Source organism: Callospermophilus lateralis, unplaced genomic scaffold (assembly GCF_048772815.1).
Source record: "Callospermophilus lateralis isolate mCalLat2 unplaced genomic scaffold, mCalLat2.hap1 Scaffold_113, whole genome shotgun sequence".
NCBI classification, from domain to species: domain Eukaryota; kingdom Metazoa; phylum Chordata; class Mammalia; order Rodentia; family Sciuridae; genus Callospermophilus; species Callospermophilus lateralis.
In genome coordinates, this window is record NW_027511570.1 from 1,573,031 (window position 1) to 1,597,610 (window position 24,580).

General features: G+C 34.8%; 1 protein-coding gene and 1 non-coding gene across 2 annotated transcripts in view; one reads left to right on the forward strand and one right to left on the reverse strand.

Moving 5' to 3' along the window:
- Positions 1-24,284, forward strand: part of LOC143386127 (transport and Golgi organization protein 1 homolog) — a 39,594-nt gene extending 15,310 nt beyond the window's left edge. Inside the window, exons 7-28 of the mRNA XM_076841432.1 lie at positions 5,597-5,728; positions 7,951-7,972; positions 8,667-8,755; positions 8,995-9,072; positions 9,159-9,269; positions 10,501-10,572; positions 10,753-10,857; positions 11,499-11,621; positions 11,720-11,828; positions 12,860-12,915; positions 13,004-13,094; positions 13,266-13,404; positions 18,094-18,195; positions 19,050-19,110; positions 19,225-19,260; positions 19,338-19,405; positions 19,516-19,616; positions 19,801-19,938; positions 20,713-20,781; positions 20,885-20,961; positions 22,561-22,723; positions 23,734-24,284. Coding sequence (XP_076697547.1) covers positions 5,597-5,728; positions 7,951-7,972; positions 8,667-8,755; positions 8,995-9,072; positions 9,159-9,269; positions 10,501-10,572; positions 10,753-10,857; positions 11,499-11,621; positions 11,720-11,828; positions 12,860-12,915; positions 13,004-13,094; positions 13,266-13,404; positions 18,094-18,195; positions 19,050-19,110; positions 19,225-19,260; positions 19,338-19,405; positions 19,516-19,616; positions 19,801-19,938; positions 20,713-20,781; positions 20,885-20,961; positions 22,561-22,723; positions 23,734-24,047 — 2,256 coding nt within the window. The 3' untranslated portion in view covers positions 24,048-24,284. The remainder of the gene's footprint in view (positions 1-5,596; positions 5,729-7,950; positions 7,973-8,666; positions 8,756-8,994; positions 9,073-9,158; positions 9,270-10,500; positions 10,573-10,752; positions 10,858-11,498; positions 11,622-11,719; positions 11,829-12,859; positions 12,916-13,003; positions 13,095-13,265; positions 13,405-18,093; positions 18,196-19,049; positions 19,111-19,224; positions 19,261-19,337; positions 19,406-19,515; positions 19,617-19,800; positions 19,939-20,712; positions 20,782-20,884; positions 20,962-22,560; positions 22,724-23,733) is intronic.
- LOC143386148 (U6 spliceosomal RNA) lies at positions 2,778-2,885 on the reverse strand. The gene has a single exon (XR_013089541.1). It is a non-coding gene; the product is annotated as a U6 spliceosomal RNA (small nuclear RNA).
- Positions 24,285-24,580: the final 296 nt, after the last annotated feature.

Here is a 24,580-nt window from a genome sequence, read left to right on the forward strand (position 1 = left end):
CCTTTCATTCTGGCAGGGAGATAATAGCATTCACTTGAAACACAGTAAGATAATGGCAGAAAGAGAGGTATTTATTTGATGGTAGAACATTATTGTCCATAAATGCATTTATTATGGTTGAAAGGGTGATCAATAAGGTCAGAAAGTAGTTGAGATGTGTTTGAAGCACAGGCAAAGGGCAAACAGGAGTGTGACATGTGGTTTGTTGTTGATTAGACAGGCTGGGGTGGAGGATGGTGGGGGAACCTGGCAGTCAGAAGAAATGTGTTCAGAGAAATGGAAACATGAAGAAAAGGATATTTGGGGAGGCCAGGAGAAGGTGAATAGTTGGTGTTGTATAAAGTGTGAAGTTGGAGGGGGATGGTCTGTTGGAGAGGCCAGCAAATCTTAAAGGAAGTCATGAGCCAAAGTAGCATTAGACCATTAATAGTGGGGATCCTTAGAAAGTTTTAAGAATGAAAGGAATTAGGTTAGATCTGTTTCTTAGAAAGAGTCACTTAAGGCTGACCTTTCTAAAGAAAATCATGATCCAAACAAGACATTTAATCTGTCTAAAAGCTTATCTAAGCATTTTAGGACTTACCTCCCCCTCATGGTATTTGTTGATATTGGACTTTTAGAGTTTAATTATAGGAATGAGAAAGCTTTTAGAGCTTGGAGGATAAGATGGTCCTAGGGCCATTGTGACAGTAATCCTTCTCAACTGAAGTTGTTTCCTGTAGGTTGTGTTATTTCAAGACTTGTGTAAGAAAAGTGATGTTGTTGTTTTTATTGTAAAATGTATAGATTTTGAAGCCAGGTAGATCTGGTTTCAAATACCAAGGTTATCAGTTAGAAGTTTGGGCAAATAACTAAACTTTTGAATATCAGATTCCCCATCTGAAAAATGTAGATAATGCTTACTCCAATCATAAGAATTAAATGATTTGACAAGGTAAAGTGTCTGGTGAGGTGTCTGGCATTTTGTAGGGTTTTTACCCCCACGCACCCCCTAATTCTCATGTAGGCAGTCAGAGGTGGTATAAAGACAATGAATACCTGGGGAGGAAAGACCACCAGGGTGGAAAAGATGTGATGGGGAGAAATGAATCATTTTTCAGTTGGCTCCATGTTTGTTCATGGTGGTGGAAGCCACCTGGGTAAGGAGTATGTACAAGCCAGGCAGTTAAAATAATGATATTTCCAGTGATTAAATCAGTCTTCCACAGTCATAATTTGATTATCAGAATGAATCAACATCACTTGGAAATTTTACAGCCTCACGATATGGGAAGGATTTCTTTATTCATATTTTTAGGTATGCACAGAGCCCTCCTCTAGGCCTAGGTTGGGGTACACGAATGTGGTGCAGGTATGGTCAGTGATTTTGCGGTGATATGTAAGACATTGACATGAGTGGCAAAGAAGAGGCACAATGTTACGAGACTGATTTGAAAGGAGCCTTCAAAAAGGCATTTTGAATGCCCAGTATGTACAGGACATTGTGCGAGGACTAAAAGAGTCTAACAGGTGTAAGGCATGATTGTGATTTTTGAAAGCCTTAAGAAAAGGACTTAACAAATATATGCAAAAATTATGAACAAGTCAATGTAAAATCTTAAACAAGTAGTATGATATCTGATAGGACTGGAGAGTAATAGGCTCTGATGTGTTTGGGAGATGTGCACCAATCAGATTCATTGATCAATGGAATCTTAGTAGAATCTTAGTGTTAAAAGAAACCTTGGAAGGCTGTTAGTCTAGTTTCTCACTCATTGCTGTAATTTTCTTTACTGTGGCCCTGATGAGTAGTTATGAGGCCTGTACACCAGTATTTCCTAGCATGAGTCACTCTCTTACAAGGCTATATGTTCCTCTGTTGTCTAGTTCATCCTTGTATTGACTCCAAATTTTCCTCCACATGATTTCCTCTATAAAATTGAATTCTTTTCTACATAGAAATCCTTTAAATATTTGAAGTTATATCTTAATTTAAAAATTATTTTTAGTATTTTTATCATGGAAACTTTCAAATAAGAGCAGAGAGAATAGTAGGGGACTATAGGTAACCATAACATACTGTACATTTCAGAATACTAGAAGAAAAGATTGTGAAAGTTTTACCATAAATGATGTTTGAGGAGGTAGATATATTTAACCTGATTTAAATGTTACATAGTGTATACATGCATCAAAATGTCATGTTACCTACTTCAATAATTATAATGTTTATTTCTATGTACTAATTAAAAAATAAATTTAATTAGAAAAGCTTTAGAGAATAGTATAATGAACCCACGGGCCATCACCCAACTTAACAGTAATTCCTTGATAGCCAATATCAGTGAGTTTTTTTTTAATTTGTTCTAATTGGTTATACATGATAGCAGAATGCATTTCGATTCATTGTACATAAATGGAACAAAACTTTTCCTAGTTGTACACAACACGTGTAGTAGTCCTACATGTACCTCGGGTAATGAGGTTCATCTCATTCCACCATCTTTCCTATCCCTATGCCCTCTCGCCTGTCCTACCTCCCCTTTGCCCAATCAAAGTTCCTCCATTCTTTCCATGCCCCTTGCCACCCACCTCACCCCCATTATGGGTCAGCATCCACTTTCAGAGAGAACATACAGCTTTTGGTTTTTGGGATTGGCTTACTTCCCTTAGCCTGATATTCCCATTCACCCGCAGATTCCATAATTTTTTTCTCTTTTAATGCTATAAGTAACATTTCATTTTGTATATGTACCACAGTTTCTTTATCCATTCATCTGTTGAAGGGTTGTTTCCACAAAACTATGGAATGCTTCACAAATGTGGGTGTCATCCTTGCTCAGGGACCATGCTAATTTTTTTCTGTATTGTCCCAATTTTAGTATATGTGCTGCCAAAGCAATCACACTCTGAGTTTTAACAAATGTAGATACCCATGTAAAAACTACCATAATCAAAATATAGAACAGTTTTTTTCACTAGAAAAGGGGTTTTCTTGGGATCCTTCCCAGTGAGTTTCTTCACCACCTGTTCCAGGCAACCACTGATAACTTTTTTTTTTTTAAACTATAGATTCATTTTTCCTACAGTACTATTTCATATATATGCCCCTATAAGTGGACTCATATCTAGGAGTGCAATTGCCTCCTATGTTTAATGTATGTTTTTATCTTATGTGATACTGTCAAGCCATGCTAATAAATGACCACAATCATTTTATACTTCCACCAGCAATTTAGGAGACTTCCACTTGACTTCATCTTCACTAGCACTTGGGCCATTCTAGTGGGTATGTCTTTGTGAGTTTATTTCCTGATAATTAATGATATTGAGTGAACTTTTTTTTTGAGATAGGGTCTTACTAACTTGCTTAGGCTCTTGATAAGTTGCCAGCCTCAAACTTGGGATCCTCCTACCTCAACCTTCTGAGCTGCTGGGATTACAGACATGTGCTATCATGCCTGGATCAAATACTTTTTCATGAGCTTGTTGACCATACTGTTTTTGTATGTCAACTCTCTGGTTAGCTGGAATCCAGACTTCTCCCAGCTCAGTGCCAACTGTGGGTTTGGTTAGCTTATAGTTGTTCTTGGCCCTCACAGGTACTGCTTAGAATGTAGCCCCAAACTGAAGACCACCTCCATGTAGATTTCTGGAACTCTTTTTCTTTGTGGCTCCCATCTTTCTGGTAGTTTTCTCTACATGTTTTTGGCTGCTTAATCTCCTGGAACTCTGGTCTTTTTCTCCTCAGTGAGACTGTTAGGCCCCATTTGGGTTCCCCTTCCCAAACTGAGGTCTAGAGGGTGCCTCAAGGTAGAATGCTCACCTATTTGTTCTCCTTCTCTTAGGGGTGACAGTTGCATGTCCCTTGTGGCTTTCTATCTGAAAAATAGTTCTTTAAAAATATATTTTGACTGTGCATGGTGGCACATGCCTTAATATCCTAGTGGCTCAGGAAGCTGAGAGAGAATCATGAGTTCAAAGCCAGCCTTAGCAAAAGTGAGGTTCTAAGTAACTCAGTGAGACCCTGTCTCTAAATAAAATACAAAATGGGGCTGAGACTGGGGATGTGGCTCAGTGATCAAGTGCTCCTGAGTTCAATCCCTGGTACCAAATATATATATATTCCAACTTTCTGGTTGCTTTCAGTGGGAGAACAAGTCTCATATAAGTTAATTGATTTCTCCTTTTGTTGTAACTTTTTTGCAATAATTGAAAAAAATATGTTTGTGGGACTTCTAGGATATATTGTAGTTTTGGTGAATAAATGACATTCCCCTGGTACAACAATTTAACCTGTTTTCTCTATTGCCTTTTTTTTTTTTTTTTGTGGTGCTGGGATTGAACCTCGGGCTCCATGCATTCTAGGCAAGTGCTGAGCTAACAACCTCAGCTTCTCTCTGTTGCTTTATATTTCTTGGAAATTCATAGTCAGGTTTAGGTTCAATTCTTTTTCTTATGAAAACTTAATAGGAAATATTGCATTGACATATGCATATCCTCTCCTTTGATGTTGACTACTAGTCAACAGTGACGTTGGTGAGATTTGCTAATATATTATAGGTTGCAAAATAGCAATGGTCTGAGTTGCTGGATTTTTCTTTTTTCATTTAAAGGATGGGATGCCTACACAAATAAAAATTTGATTATTCTTTTTTTGGGGGGGGTATTGGGAATTAAACTCAGGGGCATTTGGCTAGTGAGCCATATCCCCAGCCCTATTTTGTATTTTATTTATATACAGTGTTTCACTGAGTTGCTTAGCAATTCCCTTTTGCTGAGGCTGACTTTGAACTTGCTATCCTCCCTCCTCAGCCTCCCTAGCTACTGGGATTACAAGTGTGTGCCACGGCGCCTGGCTATGATTGATTATTCTTTACACAGTTATTTGGTTTGTATAGTTAAGGCAGGAGATAAATATTTGATTCCTTTTCTTTATTTAAACACTTTTCAGAATAGTAAGGTATTCTTCTAGCTTATCAAATGATACCCAAAGGGGCTTGAAATCTTTTTATTGTTTCATTGTTTTTATTTGTTGCCATAAAATTAATTAGTTCTTTCATATATTTAAGTTTTTGTCTTAAATGAATTTTTTAAATTATAAAAACCAGGTTATCTAAGAGAAAAGAATGATCCAGAGGGATTCTAGCCAGGTGTTAGACAATGTGATGATATAGGGCCTGTTACAAACTGGAAAATTTAAAGTATGCTCAATTTAAAGTATTTAGATTCAGGCTGGGGTTGTGGTTCAGTGGTAGAGCGCTTGCCTAGCATGCATGAGGCACAGGGTTAGGGTTAGGGTTAGGGTTAGGGTTAGATGGTTAGGGTTAGGGGTTTGATCCTTAGCACCATATAAAAACAAAATAATGTGTCCACCTGAAACTAAAAATACATAAATAATTTTTTTAAAAAAGTATTTAGATTCATTATACTTGAAAACACTGCAAGTGAACAAAAAATATGAGACTGTCAGTATCCTTTCTCTTGAAGAAACTATTGGAAAATATTGAGGAGGTGGATTTCTGACGAGGAGGTTGGTTTAGAATTGCCATGATTCTTTGTGACTGTTTTGTTATAAATTTAAGGTTTCCCATTTCTTCTAATTTGTCTGTTTCAGCTGTTTACTACATTGCCTGATGAGTATCAACCTGGGCCTGATTTTTATGGACTACCATGGGAGCCTGTAGTTTTCACTGTTTTCTTTGGATTGGTATCCTTTGTCATTTTCTTTTGGAGAACTGTTCTTGTTGTGAGTAAATTAACTTATTTATACCTTAGCACATAAGCACAAGGATTATTTTATATAGTCACTGCCCCCCCACTTTTTTTCCTTTTCAGTTGCTAAAACACAAATTAGTGGTTTAAGTCAAACTAACCTTATAAAATAATATAGTGTGGGTGCAGTTGGTAGAACTGGTAATTCTTACAGCCATCCTGACCAGTAGTTTCATACATATCAGAAGTCTTAAAAGTGGGATAAAAGATGGGATAGGTTAGATAAATATCCTTTTATGTAGCATATATGTCTAGGAATCTATATTAAAGAAATAACTATGCTTTGAAGATTTTGGTAATGTTTTTCAGTGGAACAGTGTTTAGATTGAAGACTTAGCACAACATAATTCATTTAGGGGATATTGTATGTTCACTTAATGGAATAGTAGGCAGAATTATCTATTTCAAAGCTTTTAGGTACAGAAAATGCTCACAATTAAATGTGAAGTGGAATAAAAAGCAGAAACTAAGATTTAAATGTTGATGAACTGTATGTTAATATAAACACATATTAACAGGGGGAAATGCTACAAAGAAATACAGTAATATGAGAAAAAGGAGATAAGATAATTTTTCCAGTCTTTTATATATATTTTTCCCAGATTTTATGATTTGATCATATGTTCAGAAAATACCTTTTTATTTGGACGTATAGATTATGTGTTGTCCAAAAATCCATTAAATGTTTTGTTCATTAAGTCTTTTTTTTCTGAGCAGAATTAGTCTATCTCTGTGTATGTGTGTACATATATGTATAAGCATATATATATAAGCTTATACATACATATGTTTGTACTGTAGGTCATTCTGTTTCATAGTTATTTAACATAATTGGAAGAAAATTATTTTAGGTAAATGGACTTTGCATATGAAAAGCCTAACAGTTAAAGAGGCCAAAAGCATTGGATACAAATCTTTTCAAATCTGAGTGTTCTTTTTCTGATTTCTTAATTATATCAGACATATCATTGTTAAGATAAGTTTCCTCTTCTTGTACAATTGAGTGTAAGATTTCTTAAAAAGCATTCCCTTCTTAAATAGAAGAATCGTTTGCCTGGATTCCTGTGAGGAATTTTCACAGTTCAATCTCATTGAACTTTTTCTCAGCTAAAAGGAAAAAGGAAATAGAAGGATAAAGAGAAGGGAAAAACATGAAAACACATTATATTTCTCTCTTGTTTCTTTCATTTCAAGAAAGAAACAATACCTGTTTCTCTTTTCACTAGGTTATGTGGGATCTGGTTCCTAGCTGTTGCTCCTCAGTTTCAGCATTTGACTTTGGAGCTTTAGTCTCTTCCTTAGATGACTGCTTTTATGCTACTTCCCATTTTCTTCTGTTGTCATTTTGAGTAAAAGGTTAGCAAGGCTATGACATTAAAGAAATGCCATTTCTTTCTGTGTTGGAGTTTTCTGAATGCAATTTCCTATTACGAAGATCCCATGGATGATCCATGGACACATCTGAGTATTCCATCACCATTTATAACATTTGAAAGGACAAGTATATGCTAAGTTACAAAGAAATTTAGTGATGTTTTTAAAAATATTTCTGCTTAGGTTTTATTATCAGGCAGTTTATTGCTGTCTTTAGGAAATGATTGTTTTTGTCCTTTCCAAAATATGTTAATTGTCATTTCTCTTGTTGCTTGTGCATTTTCTTCTAGCAGTCTTCCCTTTCAGATTTCTTGCTATATATTTAGTGGTTTGTAGAAATAAGATGATGTAGCCTATTAGTTTCTAAATTCAGCCAATAGCCAAATTTAAATTGGAGTTCTAAGATGTTTTCTGGTGAGTGAAAGTGGCATATCTTAGTACAAAGATTATGCCTTTAATATTGTTTCCTCAAATTCCTTTTGAATAGTCATTGTTTCTAGACTTTATCCTGGTTATTTAGAATTCTCAAGTAAATGATTTTGAGTACACACACACACACACATACACACACACACATCTTTACTGTGAAATAAGGTACATATCTTAGTGTTTTTATGTCAGAGCCTATTTATGAAATATAACTACCAATTAAATTTAAAATGCTTGTTAACCTTTACTTATTTTTAATACTATAAATTTATTATTCTGAACCAGAATGTTATTAAATTCTCACTTGGTTATGATTCTGACTGTTGTTTTAGGAATGCTGTTTCTATTGAGCAGATGTTTGACATCAAATTTAATCTTTTTTCTCTCTTCTAGGTAAAAGATAGAGTATATCAAGGTAAATTTTTAGGTTTCTTAAACTTGTATTGGTGTTTGATGTGTGTTTTATGTATGTTAGAAGTAGATACAGTGACTTTTAATGTTTATTACTTTTTTTACCTCCTGAAAATTTTACTATTCCTAGGTTGCTAGCATGGATAACTGAGTAGATGATGATGGTTACAACTCTGAGATAGGAAATAAAGAGGAGGAACAAATTGTGGATAGGGAGATGATAAGTTTTAATTTGGGGCAGATTAACTTTGAATATTGATGTAATGCAGATGTATTACATTTGAAGAGTATTTCTATGCTAATGATTTAATCATGCATTAAGTAATTGAGTAGATAATTTAAAGAATGGTAATGTGAATCAGTATGCTTTCATTTCTGTTTTTCTTTGCAAAGAATTAAATGATTCCATTTTCTGAAAAGAAAGTGTTTTGAGAAGGGAGGAATATCAAGCTACAACACTTTACTGTATTTCCCATCTGTGAAATAAGCTTAAATTGAAATATCATTTTGGATGGGAAGGGTACCTGGGATTGAACTCTGGGGCACTCTACTGAGCCACATCCCAAACCCCAAAGCATAATAGTTATGCTAAGAAGTATTTCCTCATAGTACCATATAACATGTCTTTGCTTTTAGTAGATTGAGTAATTAGATTTCATTTAGTGATTGTAATAATCTTGTGTATTTCCCCCTTTTAGTCACTGAACAGCAAATTGCCCAAAAGATAATCAATTTCATGAAAGAAGATGAAGAACTGATACAGAAATTTTCAAAGTATGAACAGAAGGTATAATTATTTTTTTGTTTCTTTCTCCCTTGGTTCTAGCTTGAATCATTTCTACCTGTTTTAATTTAAAAATCATATCTTAAAGTTTTATTTCATTATTTCCTACAAATCATCCAAATTCTAAGCAGTCATATGTATTAAGTACTGCTTTCTTCTGGAAAGGGTCACTTGTCTGGAAGTAACTTGTATAGTAGCACTATAATTTGTGTATCTTAATTCTGAATGCTTTATTTACATAGATAAAGGAATCAGAGAAACAGATCCAAGAAACCATGAAACAAAATATGATTCTTTCTGATGAAGCAACTAAATATAAGGTAAAAATCCCTTCTTTGGGGGGAATTACATTCTAAACTCAAAAGTAAATGTAATGAATGAGTAATCTTGACACCTTTTTTCCCAGGATAAAATAAAGCTTCTTGAAAAAGCTAAAGAATTTCTGGATGAGAGAGCTAAAAGTCTTCATGTTATGTTAGAATCTGAAAGAGAACAGAATGCTAAGAATCACGACTTGGTAAGAGTTTTGCTGCTAAGTGTTGCTTTAATTTGGCTTTTGAAATATTTTGTAAAATTGGTTAAGTTGAACTTAGTCCAGCTGTTAACTAAAGTAAGATTAGGAGTCAAGGAAGTTAAACCCATATCTGTGCCCATTTTGTGGAACTTTTAAGTACTGATACAACAAATTATTTTTATGGGCCTAGGAAATATTTTTATTCTCAACCTTGGATAATTTTCATATTGCTTTGCTCTGCCCTTGGAAACATGCAGATCAACTAAAAAACTATTGTCCAATTGAACAGTATTTGTTTACTTTTTACTTGAAAGAGTAATGAATTAATCAATTTTCTGTACTTAAAAAAATTTTACTTACTTATTTCATTTCCAATTTCTATAAGTTTCTGTAATTACATAAAAGTTGCAAAAGATAGTAGAGAGTGTGTTCTGAAATATCCTACCCCCAAGTAAGCTTGATCACCTAGCTGAGGTAGTATTTATCAGATTTCATCACTGTAAAAATTCTTTCTAATCCTTTTCATATTATATTCTTTGGACGTTACCATGCACAGCCCACAGTTAAAGTATGAAGAGTTACGAGCTCAGGATGCAGCTCATGGTAGAGCACTTGCCTAGCATGCATGAGGCCCAGGATTCAATCCCAGGCATGCCATACAAAGATTGCAGAGTTATGTCCACTTCCTTAAGGAGCAAATATATTTATAATTTTTTGGAATTCTTCTGTATGTGAGATTAGTCTATTCTCCCTTAAATTTTATCATTTTTTTACTTCAGATAAGAAAATTTTAAAAATTATCTTGGGAAATTTTTTTCTCTATCACTAGAAAAAAATTAGTAATTTGAACTGGTTTATTTGAAACAGTAATTAATTAATTTTCTATGCTTTAAAACATTTTATTATTGCATTATGATTTTCTATACTTTGACCTTTTTTTCTGGTTATCTCATAAACAGTAAGGTTGTGGATGCCATGAAATATTTATGACTTCATTTTCCCTCATCTCTTTCAGTTCTTGATTTTTTGCTTAGTTCAAAGCTGGATCCCCTGCATTACTGAAATGTAATGGGATGGCTTGACAAATATTTTGTTGTGTTTATCTTTTTTAGTATATATATGTGTGTACACACACACACACATACACACACACGCACACACGCACACACACACACATATCACTATTTCTACTGAAATCCTAATGCATATTTTGTGTTCTGTTTTCACCTGGCAGATAATGGAAAATAAGAAATCTATAGAGAAGCTTAAAGATGTCATTTCAGTGAATACTTCTGAACTTTCAGAGGTAAAGCTGCCAACTCTTGCTAACGGGATATTAATACTACATCTTAGTTTTGTTGCGGACCAAAAATTTGAAGTGTGCTAAAATGTGCAAAAAATGAGAACTATATGATGTCTGGTTTGGGAAAGTATAACTTTGTTTTTTCTTTGGAATTAATTCACTAACTGTAGTGTTTTGCATTAGCTTCAAATTGTCTTTAATGAAGCTAAGCTTCGTGAAGAGAAGGTGAAGTTGGAATGCTGTCAGCTTCAGAAAGAAAATACCATGCTTAAGAAGACGAAAGAGCAGGTAAAGAAAACTTGATGTCATACATAATGTAAACTAGAGAAGTGAATATCATTATCTTGTATCTTTCTTGGATCTGTTTCTGAGGTAAGGAATATTCATGTTGGACCTTTTCTAGATATGCAAAGTTTAAACATGCTCCCTAAATTGAGTGCATATATATGTTCTCCATCTGTTTTGGATTTTTGGATTATTGCTTTTCTTATCAAATGTCAATCAGTTATTAACTTGCATAGCCTCAAAGAAACTTTTAAACCAGAAAATTAAGTATTTTATGATCCTCTTTTGAGTAGTTACTGATTCACCAGCCAAGGGAAGATTACATGATAAGGAGTCTAAATTTAGGAGACAGTCATCTGTGCCCAGCCATTCCTGCTGGAGGTAAATTATTTGAATTGGCAGCAATTTTCTGGGGAATGCAATAAACAGGGTCAAGTTCCTGAGAGCTCTGATGTTCTTACTGCAGCTGTGAGTGTTGGGGCCACTCTGCCCTCTTCCTTAACCAAGGTCTCAACCCCCTCGATTGAGGCAGGCCACCGAGGAGTATGGTTCTCTATTTCTTTGTCTAAGTCTTGTAGTCCTGATGTATCCAGTGCAGAAACTCCTCCCTAACCCATAGGAATTCATGTGTTTTGACTTTTCAGTTGCAGCAGGAAGTCAAAGACTGGAGTACATCACACGCTGAGCTCAGTGAACAAATCAAATCATTTGAGAAGACCCAGAAAGATCTACTTGTAGCTCTTAATCACAAAGATGATACTATTAATGTCAATTTATACTCCAAATACATGTTTCATCTCATGAATTCTCCTGAAATCTTCTGAATTAAAATCGAGAGTCTTCCAACATTTTGCTTCTTTTCTAGGCTTTGACTAATTATATCACACAGTTGAATCAGTTACAATGTGAATCTGAATCTGAGGATCAAAATAGAGAAGATGAGTCAGATGAATTAACCAATGGAGAGGTAGCAGGTAAGATCAGTCTCAGGGAGGTTGAATCCTTTTCTTGCTTTCGTGTCTTTAATTAAGTATTTATACAGATGCCACTTTTCAGCTGGCTGATTTTCTTCTTAAGCTTCAGGGTTGTAGACACATATCACTGGATCTATAGATATGTCTATTGCATTGGCAGAGGTGGGTTGCTTGGGTATAATGTAGCAATAGGCATGTGAAGAACACTGACTTTTTCTATCCCATTGAAAACTAGTAAGTACACCGCAGCTACAATAGTCACATCCTATACCTCTAAGTATTGAACATTGTACAGTAAGAGAAATTTGTTTCTTAACTTATGCAGATGATAGTTGATTTTGATACTCATCATCTCTATGGCTCTGTGGTTTTAAGGTCCACAGTCAGTCTTAAAAGTCCGGAGGTAGTTGGAACCATAAACTAAGGCTGTGAGAACAGAGGCTAGAGACTATCAGAAAGCTAGAGAGAGGGAGTGTAACAGTGTTTACTGATGAGGAAAATATTTCCAGATGTTTTCTCCCAAGTTGGATATTGCTTACATAGCAAGTATTTCAAACTACACCTGGTAGTAGATTCAGGGAGAAGACAGAGGATTGAATCTTTCTAAATAAGACACTTACTTGCCCAGGTGAAGATAGATCTGAGAGAGAAGAAAAGCTTTTATCTTACAAGAATAGCATAGATAATATTTTAGTTGTGCAAACTAGAAATTCACCTTTTTTGTTTTGTTTTTAAGACAGACACAGTACTTTTATTTATTTTTATGCTGAGGATCAAACTCAGTGCCTCACACATACTAGGTGAGCACTCTACCACTGAGCCACAACCCCAGCCTGAAATTCACCTCTCTCTCTTTTTTTTAAATCTAAGCTTGCAATTTTCTTAAAAGTCATTAGTCTAATCAGTTTAGTTATTTAATTGATTTTTTTTTCTTCTGGTGTTTGAACACAATCATTATTTAGTTTCGGGAAGTTAGGAGAATATAGAGTTAAAAGTAAGGAAAGAAAAAGCTAAAGTCTTTTGTTTTTTAGGTGATCGAAATGAGAAGATCAATGATCAAATTAAGCAGATGATGGATGTCTCTCGGGTATAGTTCTTTGTAAGAGTCCCATAGTGCCTGTGAATTCTTCCTGTGCCTCACTTTTAAGAATACCTCTCTTTTCTGCAAATTTTAGACACAAACTACAATATCAGTAGTTGAAGAGGATCTAAAACTTTTACAACCTAAGCTAAGAGCCTCGATGTCCACAAAATGTAATCTAGAAGGTGGGTTGTTCTTGAGAAGAAATTGCCATGTTGGAAAGACTTAAAATTTTATTGGAAAGATAAAGAATGGCTTCTTGCTTTCATGCTTCTTACTTTTCTTGACAGGACTCCCTCAAACAAGTTCTTAAGTCCTTGTACACATGTAGAGATAAGCTGTTTTATCCTTTACAGACCAAATAAAGAAATTAGAAGGTGACTGCAATTCACTACAGTCTTCTAAAGTTGGACTGGAAGAGGAATGCAAAACTCTAAGGCAGAAAGTGGAGATTTTAAATGAACTCTACCAGAAAGATGAGATGGCACTACAAAAGTAAGATTTTCATTGTTTGTTATTGTTATCACTGTGTGAACTAATAGATAATTTTATCTTAAGATTATTTAAAATTTCTTCTAGTTGTAATAAGTAGAGATTTGTCTTTTTTCCTTTGTGTTTTGTTTCCTATAAGTTGCATTTTTCTTTCCATCGTCAGTCTTAAGAGTCCTGAGGTAGTTGGAACCATAAACTAAGGCTGTGAGGACATCGTAATCAATTGTCAAATTCATATGAAGGCAGGAAGTGGTAAAATGGTATTAACAGTCACTGATGTGGAAATACCTCTCAAAGTTCTAGACCCTTTCTATGATCCCCCTATTTATTTTAATTACCTTTCATTGTGATCAGTCATGTAATTCTAATGTTTTGAACTTGTATCTCTAACTCTGGACCTTTAAAAATACTGAGTGATTTGGAATGACATGTTTTAGCAGAATAAAAACTTCAAAAAGGAATAATATTTACTTATTGATGGTACAAGTTTTGGACTTGAATATCTCAGATGTTCACCACAAAATGGAACTGTGGCAAGGACCTTAGGAGTTATGATTACAGAAGTACTTGTTTGTAGTATATATTTATATATTAATGTTCTTAGTGTGGAGCTAGTTATTTTTTGAAAGTTCATTTGAAGTTTTTAATCCACAAAAATACTTGAATTCTCTAAAAATAGGTTGTGTCAGATTTTATTTGTTTGCACCTGATTTTACTCTTCGGTATATATATATATCTTGTAAAGAAAAGACAGACCTTCTTACAGACCTAACTATTTTTAGGTATTTTGACTTCTGTTGCCTAATTAATGCATTAAATATTGAAACCTTTCCATTAACTTTTCTAAAATTCTGTGATCTCCAAGCAACCTTTTTAGAATCTCAAATTTTTGTTCAGGCCAGTTCTAAATTCCTGGCCTGTTTCAAAGAAACGTTTCTCATTTTATCACTTTTTTTTAAAAAAAAACACTTGTTTTCTCTGTCCCTACTAGTAATCTGAATGACCTAAATGGCAATTAATTTTCTTTGTAATGCAATTAAATTGTAGCACTATTTTTTTCAACTCCTCCAAAATTCATTCAGTCATCATCTGTGGTTTGTATTCTTTTTACTCATCCCTAGGTACTATGTTAGTTCATGCCTGTGTCATCTTTTCTGTTTCTAACCTAGATCATCTGTCTTCATTCTCCATTTTTTATATTTGTATATAACTTATTTCAAATTCTTAGTAGTTTTCTCTATTGCCGCTTGAAGTGGACTTTCTAAAATATAAGTCTGTCCATGTGAATATGTGCCTGTGGTTTATGAAGAATTTGCTTTCTATTTGATGACCTGTTCTTTTTTCTTCCTTGTATCTTTTTAATAGTTTAAATATTTTTAATTATTTTCCTTATCCCCTGTATAAGCTTGTTGTAATCATAAATTATAATGGAATTATAATTATATAATTATAATTTTATTCATCTTCTCATAATTTAAAGGCCATGGTATATATTCTGGATTTAATAAAAACCTGACATAGATTAATAGGTTTATTATTTTTTTTATGGGCTTTAAGTAGCTCCTGAATCAGATAACTGTTGTGGCATTGTATGTTAGTACTTCATATACTGTGAACTCCACAAGACATTCATTCAATTTATACACATATTTAAAGTTTCTGTAGTTCTGCATTCTACACTGTTGGTTTCTTATTTGAAATTATTTTCATTCTATTTGAACATCGTCCTTTAATGATAGATTTGATTAGTGTATCAAAGGTAGTACAAGGATAAACAGAGAATAGTATTTTATCCACTAAATATTGCTACCTTTATAATCTGTATTAGGTTGACATGAACTTCATGATTAGAGTTAAAACCAGTTTCCATTATTAAAGGATCTTTCTTTTGGCTACTGAATTTTGACTGTTACTTAGTTTTAGCAATTTAAAAATATCCAATTAATTACCATCTGTTTTAAATTTTTTCTTTAAGGAGCCCATTATCATTGTTGTTTGGTCTTATCCCTCCCATAGTTTCTGTAGTCCTTTCTCTGTTTTTATAACAGTTGTATTGGGAAGTGCCTAGGTGTAGTTTTCCCCACCCCACCCACTTTTCCTCTTGCAGTTATGTTGCTTGGGACCATTAAACACTTCTTGAATTTTCGAGTCTTTTTCTAAATGTTGATTTTACCTCATTCTCTCTTCTGATTATAATAATGCATATTCGAATTTGATTTCCCCTGCCTCCTACATTCTGGGTTTACTTCTTCTGGATATTTTCTTCTGACCTGTCTTAAAAGCGCTAGGATTTATTTTACTTCCCAAATCTGCTGCTAAAATCATTCATTGAGTTTAGGATTTTAAAAAATTCAGGGTTTAAAATATTATTTTAGTTGTAGATGGACACCATATTTTATTTTTTATAGGATTTTTTAAGAGAGAGAGAAAGAGAATTTAAAATTTATTTTTTATTTTTTGGCAGACACCATATCTTTGTTTGCATGGGGTGCTGAGGATTGAACCTGGGCCGCACGCATGCCAGGCGAGCACGCTACTGCTTGAGCCACATCCCCAGCCCGACACAATATTTTATTTATTTTATGTGGTGTTGAGGACTGATCCCAGTGCCCCACACATCTGGGGCTCGTGCTTCACCACTGAGCCACAACCCCAGTCCTATTTCAGTACTACACCTCAAACCCAGGACCTTGAGCCATGTGCTCTACTATTGAGCTACCTCCCCAGACTCCTTGCTCTTTCTCATAAGGGACTAGGGTCTTAGTGCTTTCCAAGCTATCTTTAATCTCATAATTCTGCCTCTGCCTCCTGAGTATCTTCGACTGTAGGTAGGTCACCACACCCAACTATTTCTTGGTTTTATAGTTTCTAATCCTTTGACAAAATTCGTAATCTTTTTTTCCCCTCTTTTGTGGTGCTGGTGTTTGAACCCAGAGCCTTGTGCATGCAAGGCAGCACTTTAAGAACTAAACTATATTCCCAGCCCTAAAATTCATAATCTTGACTTTACTTTTTTGACTATACAAAGCACAGTGATTTTAAAACATGTGCGGATAACCCCATTTGTTGGTTTCCTTTTCTGTGGGATTTTTTCTTAAAGAATTTTGTCTTATGGAGTGCCTGATCAGTTTTGATTGGCCAACATTGTTGTGATAATTATAGATGAAATTTGAGGACTAAGACGAAGTTATCTTCTTATAGAAAAGTGTTGAGGTTACTTGAGTAAGATTGTCACTTTAAACTTAGTCAGCAATTAAGTAATTCAAAAATGACTTGTCTTTTCAATGTTTCAGTATTGTTCCTTTTAGATTTTTTGCCTGTTCATCACTTAAGTGTGCAGTACTTTCTAATCTAAACTCAAAGGCTAGGGCTTTTATTAAGGGTCCCTTTATTGGTAGCCTCTTTTTTCCTCTAAGCCCAGGAATTTAATGAAGGCTTGGTTCAGACTCATATCTTTGTGCTATCTTCAATAGGAGAAAATTACCTTAAAGCACCAGCCTTACTTGTAATTCTGAGATTCCTTTTTCTAATGGATCTTGGCCACATACATATATCTTCACTGACTTTTTAGCTTGGATCCCTTCAAACACAATTTTATATTCTTATAAAGATGTTTTGATTGTTCTTAGTGCTCTCAGACTAACTCTTTGATAATTGGAAACAAAATTCTCTCTTTTCTTCAAGATTCAGTTTTCTCCATATTCCTTCTTAAGCCAGTGGGGAAAATTATTATATTCCTTTAGGCATCATTTATACCTGAAACAGTGAGCTCTTTTATTCTTTAGCATCTTACAAGGTAACTAGTATATTATAGCCACTCATAAAATACTTGCTGAAGAATTAAATTAGAAGCTATATAAGAATATATAGTCCCCTTTTTCTATTTGGTATCAGTAATCCTTTTTTACTGCAGTTCTTCTGATTTATGGAAAATTAAGTTTCAAGTTAATTATCTTTTGAATTGGAACTATGGCTAAAGTAGTACAAGGATAGCAGAAAATAGTATTTTTTAAATCATTAAATGTGGCTACCTTTGTGTCAGTAGATGAACATCTTGAGTTTTATGATCAGAGTTAAAACTTCTCAGTAGATAATACTCTGATAGTGGGTCAGTTTGGCTTCTTTTTCTGGTTGATAGACATTATCAAAACTCAGATTTGTCTTTTTGCTTAATTTACAATGCTTTTGAAATAGATATCTAAAGTGTGAAAAATATTCTGTGGTTAATTGCATAGCTAAAAGACATATTCTAGAAGATTTTTTCTTTGACTGACTATATCTTTATTATGGTACCAGTCTTGGATTGAGAAAAGAGTTCCTCCATGACAAAGATATACTTAGTGTCCTACCCATGGCAGAAACGAGAAAAGAATTATCCCCTGCTTTATCCTAATATGTTTAATTATGTTAGGTTGATCAGTCCTGATCTTCCACATTGAAGTAAAGTGAGTTTTTATTATCTTACACACAGGAGACTTGCCCTTAGGGCACATGTTGTTTTCACATTTATTTTATTTACTGGTAAGTAGAGAATTAAGAGGAGAAGTTAGAAAATGTAAGTGATTTGCCAGAGTTTGATTTATGAAATTGCAGGTTTGAATTCCTATTTTATGTGCTTAAGCATTTTATAGAATTGTGGGAAGTGATATTTACAAAGAGAAACTTTTGATTTGATAACTGGCTTTATTTTAGGAAACTGAGTCAAGAAGAATGTGAGAGACTAGAAAAAGAGCAGCAGCTGTCAGCTGCAGATGAAAAGGTGGTTTCCGCTGTTCAGGAAGTTAAAAATTACAAGTGAGTTCAGTTTCTAAAGGAGGGTGTCAATGTCTAATGAATTAGTGTTAGCTTTCTTTTTAATCTTTTTTTTACATTATGTAGATAGAAGAAAATAGCACGGAAGTATAAATAACGAGAGAATATGAACACATTTAATTCACACAGGAGAAAAAATAAATTTCAACTTAACAAATGAAAAATGTTAACAAAAATTTACTTGTACCCAATGGGCAAGACCATAGGGAACTTGGTCAATGCAAACAGTTCTGGGGGTTTTGTATGTTGTAGTAATTCTTTAAGAAATCAGTGTGCTGTGTGTTATATCAAGACCCGCAAAAGTGTGGCATTTGATAGACCTTGGAAATCTTCTATGGATATAATTTGAAAAAAAGAAAAGAAGTTTTAAGGAGGAAGATATTTCTAGCAGAATTACTTGAGAACACACTGATGAACAGTTAAGGAAATTATAATTTATCAATTCAGAATCTCTAGCAATTAAATGATAAAAAAGTTATTAGTATTAGGTTTTTATTTTATTTATTTATTTATTTATTTTTGGTGCTTTACTACTAAGCTACATCCTTAGACCTTTTTTTTTACTTTGAGACAGGGTCTCAGTTGCATAGGTTCCCACTTAATTGCTGAGACTGACCTCGAACTTGTGATCCTGCTGTCTCAGCTTCCCAATCATTGGGATTACTGGCATGTGGCATTGCACCTGGCCTGTAGTATTAGTTTTTATCACACTGGATTCATATAACTATAGAAATGTTTTTTTTATGTATGATAAAAGTCTTTAAAAGTATAGCTGATGGAATAAAGGGAAAATGGTCAGAATGTTTCAAATTTTATTCAATTGTTGTAATTCTTAGGCGGAGAATTGAAGAGATGGAAGAAGAATTACAGAAAACCAAGCGCTCATTTAAAAACCAGGTAGTAATTAATACTGTCCTGTAGTTGCAGAATTCTTTGATATCTAATACAGACAATTATAGGCTATTATAATGAGTCCCTAAAAACATTTTTTTAATGTGTTGTCTTTTTCAGATTGCTATGCATGAGAAGAAAGCTCATGATAATTGGGTAAGATTTTTTTCCCCCTTTTCTTTATTTTTTGCATAGCCTACCGCAACTGAATTTGAATATTTTCTCTTTAATAGCTCAAAGCTCGTTCTGCAGAAAGAGCTATAGCTGAAGAGAAAAGGGAAGCTGCTAATTTGAGACAGAAGTGTGTGATTTTTATATCTTACTATATGTTTTATAGTGTTTTAAGGTTATGCTAGATATTATCTATGATTGCTGTTTCATAATTCAGCCCATTCTTTCTCAATATTCAAGACTACTGGAAATAACCCAAAAGATGGCAATGCGGCAATATGAACCTGTGATTGTAAAACCAATGCCGGGGAGACCAAATTTACAAAATCCTCCTGAGAGAGGTAGGGGGCACTTTGTAAAAGGAGCTATTTTATTTCTTGGGTGCAGAATGTATGTAAATTACTTTTTATTTCTGTGTGTAATGGTTATGAAATAATCTGAATGATTTGCTAAAGCGGGAGGTGTGGGGGTTGGTGTCAGGGAGAAGGCTGCCTTAAAGTAGTAACATGGCATTGTTATCTTTAGGTCCACTGAGCCATAATGGCTCTTTTGGTCCATCCCCCGTGAGTGGTGGAGAATGTTCCCCTCCACTGACAGCAGAGCCAGCTGGGAGACCTCCTTCTGCTACTCTTAATCAAAGAGATATGCCTAGAAATGGATTTGGTGAGCATTCACATGTTGCTTTATAGTAAACTGCTTCAAGGTTTTGGTTTTTTTTCCCTTTTGAATATTCTAATGAAAACATAGAATTTGGGCCTGTACAATATATAGAAGATGATTTCTTACTTTATCTTAGTGAATGTTTTCTGTAAAATCTGTTCTAGAATAGAAAACATTTTTTTTTCCTGGAGGTCCCTGTATTGTTTTTTTCTTTTAAATTTTACAATGTGAAGTGTAAACCTTTATCTTTAAATTAAATCTCTATGGTGTTCCTTTCCCAAATATTATAAAAGTAGCCTTAAACTTTATGTGGCATACATATTTCCAATATGAAATACTGAGTCTTATTTCCAATTCTAAATAGGACTGTAGTCTTGGTAAGATTGGAAGTCAGGTTATACAGACTAAAGAAAAGCCAACCTACACATACTTCCAGTCTATAGCTTAAAGTTTAGGACCAGTACGTATTAATTTGCTGTTCTATCAACCCAAGGCAGTTCTTTATTTTACTTAAGTCTCTTCATAAATTGTGATTTACGTATTGGGCAACCCATTTTTTTAAATAAATATTTTTAATTGTAGATGGTGTGGTGCTGAGAATCAAACCCAGTGCCTCACACATGCTAGGCAAACACTCTACAACTGAGCTACTACCCCAACCCCTGGCCAACCCATTTTTAATGTTGCTTTCTAGTTATTGTTGAACCCTGACCTGTCCACCAGTGGTTTATTTCTTCTGAAAAATACATACAAGCGCTCTGATCTTTCTTTACCAAGGGTCAATGGATGGACCTTTACCTCGTACTCAATGGTCTTCTGAGGCATCTGGGAAACCCGTTGCCTCTGGTAAAGAGACCAAGTAATTTCAAAGAATCTGTAATTGTGGATGCAGGATTTTTATTCTTTTCATGTTAGAATAAGTCTGAATCCATTCTTTGATCTCTAACAGACCCAGGATGTGGTCCAGCTCACATGAACAGCAGCTCCAGAAGTTCTTCTCCAGCTAAGGTGACGGATGAGGGCAAGGTAAGTTCTGTAGTTACTGTGAATCACGTGGTCGTGCAGGAACATGTAGCTTTCCTACAGTACTTGCTCTTTGCTTTTTCCTTCTTTGTGTTCTATTTGTACTATCCCATTTGTTTTTTAAAAAGCAAACTCTTCCCCAAGAACCTGAGACCCTCTCAGTTTCTACCATTACTTCTTTGACTGAGCATCCAGTTGGAGTAAGTACTTAGAGGTTGAGAACTGAATTGGGTTTTATTCTGTGCATTTCTGGGAAGGATATTCAGAGCATGACACTGATCTTGTTTGCTTTAAACGGCATGCAATATTGAGCTTACTTTTCTCCTTAACTTGGAAATGTGGCTTAAGTGTGTACAACTATAATGAACTACAGAATGTGAAAAGTTATCACTCTAACTTTATATGGTGTTTTGTGTTGAATGATCTAAGGCAAAGTAAATTCATCATAAATTATATAATTCATCATTTTTACTTTTGTTTGGAAGAATGCTATTTAAGAATTCCTCCATTTGTGCACACCCTATTTTGAGTGATTTGAATTAGATTGGTATCAGATTTTCTGAAAGTGAAATACTGTTTCAGTGCAACAATGATAATCTGAAATGACCTCTTAAGCCAGTCCCAAGCAATGGTCTCATTTGTTCACAGAAGTGCATTCTCTTGTAACTGTGTTGCTATTATATCTGGTAGGTCTTCTGCAGCTCTATAATAAAACAAATTTTTAATTGTTTAGTTTCAAACCCACTACTCATAGGAAATGATAAATCAATATCTCAAATGGTGTACAGTAAATGAAAGTAAATTATTAAAGCCTTGTCTTCCTAATTTGTGTATATAGCATTGTGTTGGAAAATACTTCTCAAGTTCCAGTGTATACATATTCCAGGAATATACATCTCTGGAGCAATCTAAGGGCAGCTTAGATAAGACCCCCAAACCCCTTTGTAGTAGAAGACTTAAAAGAGAGCAAAGACCCGTTGTTAGAGATGAGTAGAGGTGGGAAAAGCATGGCTTGGAGGCAAACCTGGGATTGAGACCCTTTAATATGCAGTGTGGCCTTCAACAAATTATGATAATCCATTTGCTTTTGTTCCCTCTTATTTAAAACAAGACAGTCTACTTAAAGATCTCAGAGGTTGAATAATATATGAAAGACTTACTGAAGATACTCTAGTAGCTATTATTACATGGTAGAGAATGGATTTTTCATTTTATTCTGTTCATTCTTAATATGGAAGTAATGAGCTATTGTGATGAAAAGGAAGTGATGGGGGGGGGACTCCCTTTGAAATAGGTTGTAGTGAATACAGCATGACATACTGGTCAGAAGTCATCTGTGTTAATAACCTCTGCCAGTCCTCTTGCCTTTCCCTTTCCTGTGCAGATATAATCAGTTACAAACTGCTCCCTCTTGTGGAATCCTTCTAACTTCTGTAAGCTGTCAGTGGGAATACACAGGAGGGGTGGGTAGAGTTTTGTTGCACTGATGGTGTTCTCTGGACAGGTGCCTGTTTTGGGTTTTAGCTTTTATCGGTGTTGGTACTTTGTCTTAATACATAGGAATTTAAAAACTTTTAACTGCTTTAAAATCTTAAATTTCAGGTTAATATGGCTATGAAAGGGCCCCCTCCTTTCTCAGGGGTACCCTTCATGGGCCCCCCTATGGGACCCCCGATGGGACGGCCTCCACCACCTCCCTTTTGGTATGGACCGCCATTTCAGCTCGGTGGGCCTTTTGGGCCTCGGCCAATTCCTCCACCATTTGGTATGATGATCTGAACAGTAGTGATTGACTTATAAATCACATTCATCTTTCATTTCTATTGCTTGCTAAAACAGTTGGTTGCTATCTCAGGTCTTAACAATGAAAGGATACAGCTGAGTACATTTTTACTTTTCCTCCAGTTTTCTGGGACATATGGGACACTACATAATCTTATACTGAGATAGGCAATAGCTATCTCATAGACAAGGATAAGGGGCTATATAGAGAAAAGCCAGAAATATTACTTCTGCAGATGTTTGTTGAAAATATGTTGATATGCACTGCAATAGATGGAAAGGTGGATGAGACACATGACATAACTTAAAATTTTGTCACAGATATGAAAATCCTATAGCATAAAGTTTGTAATCACCCATAATGGAAGCATAAGCAGTAGGTTATAGAATATAGAAAAGGAAAAGTCAAACCCTCCTTACCTTGAGAAAAGTCAGAGGGAAGTGTTAAAGAGGAGGATTTAACAGTGACCTAATAAATGTTGCTGATTTAATTAGGTGGCTGTGGAAGGCCTTTTCCAGGGGGGCATGCACCTTGATTCTGATGGCATGTGTAAAGTCTATGCTGAAATACTTTATGAATTTTTAATGGATACAGTAATAAATAGTAAGATTTCCTTTTATCAAAATTTCTTTGATGTAGTCAAGTTCTTATTTCATAGTCTATCATCTTGTCATGGTAATATAGTACTTCCAAATATAAATGGAGCTCTTGTGAGACAGAAATAATTCTGCAATTATATAGTAGGGAAAGAAAAAAGATAAGCCTGGAGCTAGGTAGAGCCATGTTTAAATCCTTAATATGTTGCTTCATGGCTGGTTGGCCAGGCTATAACCTAAACTTGTTCCATTTCAGTTTGCCTCATCTGGCAAGTCAGGATGTTCACCAGTTGATGTTCTAGGCTTGGGAGAAATTAAAGACTATTTTAACATACTTGAAATCACCCAAGTTCAGAAATTTCTGGGTAGTTACGTAACTTCCTTTTTATTTTCCAGGTCCTGGTATGCGTCCACCAATAGGCTTCAGAGAATATGCACCAGGTGTTCCACCTGGACAACGGGATTTGCCTTTTGACCCTCGTGATTTTTTTCCAGGACCTGCACCATTTAGACCTTTAGGCTCATTTGGCCCAAGAGAGTACTTCATTCCTGGTGCCCCATTACCACCTCCAACTCATGGTCCCCAAGACTATGGGCCACCACCTGCTGCAAAAGACTTAATGTCTTCAGGCTTTAAAGATGAACCTCCACCTACACCCGATTCTCAGAGTAGTGAGGGCTGTTCACAGGCCTTAAAACAGGGCCCATAAAATTAACCTCTGACACTTAGTCAGAAAGTGGACTATGAACTATTCATTGTGTTGAAGGATTATTGGCTTCAAAATATAAAAGTTTATTTTAAATGGTTTATGTTTTTAGAATGAAGCTGCCTTGGCGCAGTATACATTTGGAGCCAAAATATTTTCCCCCTAAATATCCCCCACTTAAACTAGAGTATCCTTCCAACTTTAAAATGTGCAATAAGGAATACCTTTGTTTTAGTTAATGTAGCATATACAATTGCTAAATGGTTTAGAATGTCATAATTATGGACATTTCCTGTGGAAATGCTTTAAGAACATGTATTTCCATTATCCTATTTTTAGTATATTCCAGTTGATAACAGAGAAATGGTGTTTTATAACCTTAATTTTTCTCTTTAAATATCTGGTCGCAGAGACTGTTACACTAAAAATGTTTACTCAAGGATCATAAACTTCATTTTCCTTCTTGCTGAAGTTCTTTGTTGTAATAGTTCATAAAATCTTGTTTATTAATATTTCCCAAGTGTCTGTTGATTCAT